Source organism: Brassica oleracea, chromosome C3, assembly GCF_000695525.1.
Source record: "Brassica oleracea var. oleracea cultivar TO1000 chromosome C3, BOL, whole genome shotgun sequence".
Taxonomy (NCBI): Eukaryota; Viridiplantae; Streptophyta; class Magnoliopsida; order Brassicales; family Brassicaceae; genus Brassica; species Brassica oleracea.
The window spans coordinates 59,490,834-59,496,942 of NC_027750.1; the positions used below are offsets into that span (position 1 = coordinate 59,490,834).

The window sequence follows — 6,109 nt, forward strand, 5'->3', positions numbered from 1 at the left end:
GTGAAATATAAAATAAAGACCTTTTTATAAGTTTTTTCTCAACTTTTATTTATTCTATTTCCATGAATTAAATAAAAAATTGTGGTATTCAAAGAAAAAAAATTAAAAATGAGTTTTTGTGTATAAATTAGATTTTGTTAATAGAAAAATTGAGAATGGTGTAAGTTAATTTTTTGTTCTTATTGTATTTAAATTATATTTAGTTAATCATACACTTTTTATTATAATTTCACCAACTAATTGATATTTAACAAACAAAAATAGACCTTTTTAATTAGTAAAATAACATAAAAAAAATTTGGACCTATGGAAGAGCCGGCTCGGAGAAGAAGATATAAATACATTTGAAAGTTTGAAACAATCTATTCAAAGAAAAAAATATACTGTAAACTTATTATGTTTTAAAAATTGATAAACACATACATATTATAATATATATCAATTTAAAATTGAAAACAAAATATTTATATAAAAATAAATGAAAACAAAAATCCGCGTGGTTGCGCAGATAGAGATATAGTTTATAATTAAAACACATTGATGGAGTGGGTAGAAAGAGAACTATCTACCTTATATCTTAAATTTCTTTTTATCTTAGCCGTCTTTCACTTATTTATTCTGCTTCGTTGCCACGGTCGCCGGTGGTGTGAGAGACTTTTCACCTTCTTTTATCCCCTTAGTCGTTTCATCTACAATTTCGATGTTTTTTGGCCTTTCTCATAAAATTATATTAGTGCAAACAACCAGTGAGGTGCCTAGCTTTGTAGGGGACTAAGAGCATCATTATAGGTGGGACTTGTTTTACGGCCCTTCACTATTTTTTATTATTATTTTTGGCTTAAGGACTAAAGTAAGGGATTTGGCTAAATTAGTTGATTATTGGTGGGACTTATGTTGTCCCTTAGTTAATTTAATTTATTATTTTAATTAATAATTAATGACATATATAAAAAAGAATTTTTAAATAAAACATATAAAAGAAAAATGTAATATTAAAATTGAAAACATAAAAAAATTACATTTTTGAAAGAAAATACAAACATCATAATAAAGAAAATAGAAAACATAAGAAAATGACATTTTTGAAAGAAAATACAAATTATATATTATTTGTAGGATGTCCAAATTTAGTCCATATATTTTCACAGAGAAACAATCAGTTGCAAGATTTTAATAAACATTACTCTATAAACTATGGAAAATGCAAAGTCTCATGAAAAAAGCTAATCAAGACAAATGACATGAGATATTTAAATCTTTAAGGATCAAACTCTAAATTATTAGTCTATACGAATCAAATCTATACAAATGACATGAGCTTATTTTCACGGGTTCGAATTTGCAGACAAATCAAACTCTAAACCACTTAAACAATTGATCTCAAACCATAGAAATCTATACGAAACAATCATACATTTGTTCATAGAAATCTATACTAAAGCTCCAAACTTAGAAATTTGAACAACCATAGAATCAACACGAAACAATCACACAAGCTACAACGAAACAATCATACAATCGAACCATAGAAAGCTGCGGATATCTATACGAACTATCATAAATTGCCGAACCCTAGCAACTATACAATTGTTCTCAAACCAATGAATCTATATCTTTTTCCCATCGAATCTAACAAACACTCGGATAAATACCATTTTATTCTTCGAATTTCTAGAAAACCCTAAAAAAATTTCCAAAATCAGATCGGACTTGAAAAACATACCTTGTTAAGATTGGGACGATTCTCAATGGTTTTGGGGAGGATTGCTTCTCGTCGTTTTGGAACGGAAGCGAACCGATGTGGATTGAGCTTTGGAGAAGGATCGAGGGATCAAACGACGCCGGAAGCTGCGACCTCGCCAGCGAAGATAATACCGATCTCCAACTCCAGTGAAAGAGAGAAGACGCAGGGTTGCCTTTCGATTTGAAGAGATGGATTTGGAGATCAAGGCTTCGCCGTCGCCATCGCAATCTCCTTCGAGCTTTCGAATTTTTTTTTTAATTTTGGATTTCGGATTCCTCGAGGAGAAGAAGACGCGAACAACACAGATGGAATCGACCACTCTCGTGCTGCCACATCGTCAACGGGACGAGCCCGAACAGCCCTTACTTAAGGCCCGTCCCACTCTCTTTTAATTTCTTTTTCATTTATATTCAACCCATTAATACGTACGGGACGGGCCTAAGGGCCCCCGATACCGATGCTCTAAGTCCATAGAAGGTGAAGTCTTTTTCTCTATCATACTATTCATGCATACACTTTCAAAGTATAGTGCCGCACACGGACACACCTAATGTATGGGTTCCGCATTCCGTTATATAAATATGCGCATAAATACATGCATAGATATTTCTACTAGTTAACAATAACATGTATGCACGTATTACGTATATGTTGACACTTGTTTCTGGTGTGAGGAATTGGAGATACTACGTGTGTATTGCATCTGGACATAAATATATAGACGTACGTGGGAATATGCATTTAAGTCATGAATAGAATAGTTTTAAAAACTTTTTTTGCTGAAGTATACTCCTCGGGTAATGCTCAATTCTCTGACACGTATCTTTAATTTCTCATTATTTAATATCATGATTAACCCTAGTCTCTTAACTGGAGTTCTTAGCTTCGGCTAAGAAACGTTTCTTAGCTTTTCTTAGATTTTAACTAAGAAAAACTAAGAACCGTCTCTTAAATAAGAGATATAAGAGCATGATTATTGGAGGGTTCTTAGGGTGGTGTTCTTAGCGGAATATAAGAACCCGTCTCTTAACTTTTAACTAAAAAAAGCTAAGAACCGGTTCTTAAATAAGAGTTTTAAGAGCCGATTCTTAACTTTTTTAGTTAAAAGTTAAGAGACGAGTTCTTATATTCCGCTAAGAACCCTCCAATAATCATGCTCTAAGAGAACTACTTTAAGAAACAGTTTTTTAACTTTTTAGTTGAAAATTAAGAAACAGTTTCTTATATTTTCCTAAGAACCTCATCCTAAGAAACCGTGGATAATGATGCTCTACGAGCCGTCTCTTAGCCTAAAAGTGTAAAAAGAAAAAAAAAGACAAAAAAAATATAAAATCATGAGTTAAGAACCCTCGCTAAGAGACTGGGGTTAATCATGCTCTATCAGTTAAGGTAAATGGGTTTCCCTTCTTTTTTGTCTCAAAACATTGAAAAAAAAAACTAAATATGCAACTGGAAGTAGCTTTTTTTTTCCTTTTTTTTTGTCAACTTGTAATTTTATTATTGGGAGAAAGTCCAGAAGGGACAAAGCCCGATACAACATAAAACCGAAAGCCCAAAAGAACAACTGGGCCACTGTACAATACATCCTTGGGCCGTAAGCCCTAAGGGGAAATCCGTTGAAGAAGAAATCCGATTCACCCCACCACGTGTCTAGTCGCCCGGCGACCAATGAACACGCGTCTTGACGAGAGCCTTCTATCTTCTCCCGGAGCCAGCAAGGAGACACGACGGATCACCGTCGACGGCGAAGACGAACCCGAGACGGACCGTTCAACCAGAACGGTCAACGCTAAAGCTCGAGCCGCGAAGTCAGATGTGGCAGATCTACGAATCGACGAAGAGATTAACCGCATACAATCGATCTTCAAACCTCCGACTTACTTGCATGGAAGTACAAACACCTTTATAGATCAATCTAAGCTTGAAGATGCAACAACCCAAACGAGTGGGAATGAAGAAACCATCGGAGTATCAGATCGAGAGGCAGAAAAAGCAGAAAAGCCCGGAATCGTAGATCGTGATATCGGGAGAACCCCAGAAGAGAGCCGGCGAAAGCGATGGTGAAGAAACCATCACCTTCCGGAGACAAAAGCCGGCGAAGACGGTGCTATGGAGGCCACCACTTCCCAGAGGCAAAGCCGGACGTTCATCGGAGGAGCTGATGCAACGCCGGAGTCCAAGACCGGTCGGGAACACCGAAACCGGTACACAAAAACGACGGACTCTCTCTCCCACAAATCAACTCTTAACCTTCTGAAAGATGAAATTTGGTAAGAAGGTTAAAGGATTAGAGAGAAAATTCTCTCACTAAGGAGAGAGACACGACACAATTACACAGTCATCAACTGGAAGTAGCTTATTTTCAAATGAACTTTGTGTGAATTTTAAATTACATAAATGATAGAACTTGGGGTTTTAGTTGTTTGATTTAGGATATGACGTCATACTGTTAGGCGTTTATAAATTTCATGTAACTAAGAGATACATACATGTAAAACAATCAAATACTAGAACACCGTTGCATTCTTTATTCATAACAAACAAGAGAAACATCGTAGCCATCAAATTATTATAACAAATAAAAAGAAACGAAAGAGAGCAAACATCATTTATTAGGACCGACCGTTTTGGACACGAGTCTCTGACTTACCTGAATCAGAATCAATTTTAACCGGATATCTGTCGATGCAGTGTTCCCAAGGACTATTTGTCGAAGCTTTGACATTGTTTAGAGCCACCCAAACTGCACTGTTACACTTAAAGCCTGACCCTAAAGCAATCTGCCAAACTTTATTACCTTTCTTCATCCTTCCTTTTGCTTCTATGTATGCCAACTCATACCATATTGAGCTAGATGAAGTGTTTCCAAATCTATGTAACGTTGATCTTGATGCCTCTACATCGATCGGTGCTAGGCCTAGGTTCTTCTCTAGCACATCAATCACGGCTTTGCCTCCGGCATGTATACAAAAATGGTCGATAGCAAGCTTGAAGTCCGGGACGTAATAATGTTTGATTTTGTCTTTGAAAAGTTTCTTGCCCATGAAGGTAACGGAAAAAAGAAGTTTCTCGCTTAACGGAAGAATCAACGGACCCAGCGTTGCTATGTTTTTCTTAACCGTTCGACCAGCAACATCGGTTATGTCCTTGGACAAACTCACTCCGGTTTTGCCGTTCTCATCGTCTCCTTGTTGCACGCAACGAAAAGACTTGTCGTCAGCTCCGGTATGCGTTCGAACCGTGTGAACTAGCTCGTACTTGGACCGTCTACGATCTCTAGGCTTGTTGGAGAGCAAAATAGCGGCCCCACCAACACGGAACAAGCAATTTGAAACCATCATGGACCTATTATCACCAGCGTAAATGTTATAAGTGATGTTCTCTGTGCTCACCACAAGAGCATACGTATTTTTATGGACATGCAACAAGTCCTTTGCTAGATCAATGGCTATAACGCCGGCACTACAACCCATGCCACCAAGGTTAAAGCTTCTTACGTTGCTTCGGAGCTTGAAAGTGTTAACGACCATCGCGGAGAGCGAAGGAGTTGGATTAAACATGCTTGAGTTCACCACAAGTATACCTATATCTGTAGGGTTAACATTGGTGTTCTTGAATAGATTTTCTAGCGCACCAATGATAACCTGCTCCGTCTCTTCACGCGCCGCCGCAAAAGTCTTCCGGGGAGGGACCTGAAGCAGCCCCTCGGGCCCGTGGGTTTCATCGCCTAGACCTGAACGTTCTTGAATCTTCCTCAAGAAGTCAAGCCAGGACGAGTCATCGCACGTGCCGTTCCGAGAAGGATCAGCTTTTCTTACTTGGTAAAAGATATCCATGACCTTGGAGATACTTGATCTACAATGCGTTGGTGGAAGGTAGCATGAGTACTCAACGAGGTAAACCGGTTTGGGCCGGGTTGCGATGTAGAGAACCGAACCGAAAACGGTGAAGGCAAAGAGTGGAGCAATGGTTATGAGGTTGTGTTGGAGATAGGAATAGTATAAGTGGTGAAGATCGTCTATGGTAAGCCGATAGGCTTTTCCGGCGACGATCGCCGTTAATGGAAAGAAACAAAGGTTGAAAAGGTTGGTTATGACGTAATGGTAAAGGAGCTTTACGTTAATGGACGTCATTGCTCAGTGTGTGTGTCGGAGAATAGTAGAGGAAGCGATGAGATGTATTTGTATGGATCCTCTTTTGTGGTCCGTTACGCTTTACATGCATTTTAAAAGACATGTGTATACTCATGCTCATGCATGCATACACATTGAAATAAATCAGTAGTCCGATGAAAGGTGCCAAAAAATAGGAAAGTATCTGATGAAAAAACATAAATATTGATTGTATACTAGATTCATTTCGATA

General features: G+C 37.8%; 1 protein-coding gene across 1 annotated transcript; it reads right to left on the reverse strand.

Moving 5' to 3' along the window:
- Window positions 1-4,356: 4,356 nt before the first annotated feature.
- On the reverse strand, window positions 4,357-5,891 carry LOC106333146 (3-ketoacyl-CoA synthase 18). The gene has a single exon (XM_013771621.1). It carries the CDS (start codon window positions 5,875-5,877, stop codon window positions 4,357-4,359), a length of 1,521 nt encoding a protein of 506 aa, XP_013627075.1. The 5' UTR covers window positions 5,878-5,891.
- Between the last annotated feature and the right edge of the window lie 218 nt (window positions 5,892-6,109).

Excerpts from the sequence above, each read along its gene's own strand:
- LOC106333146 (XM_013771621.1), bottom strand. The coding sequence starts at position 5,877 with ATGACGTCCATTAACGTAAAGCTCCTTTACCATTACGTCATAACCAAC.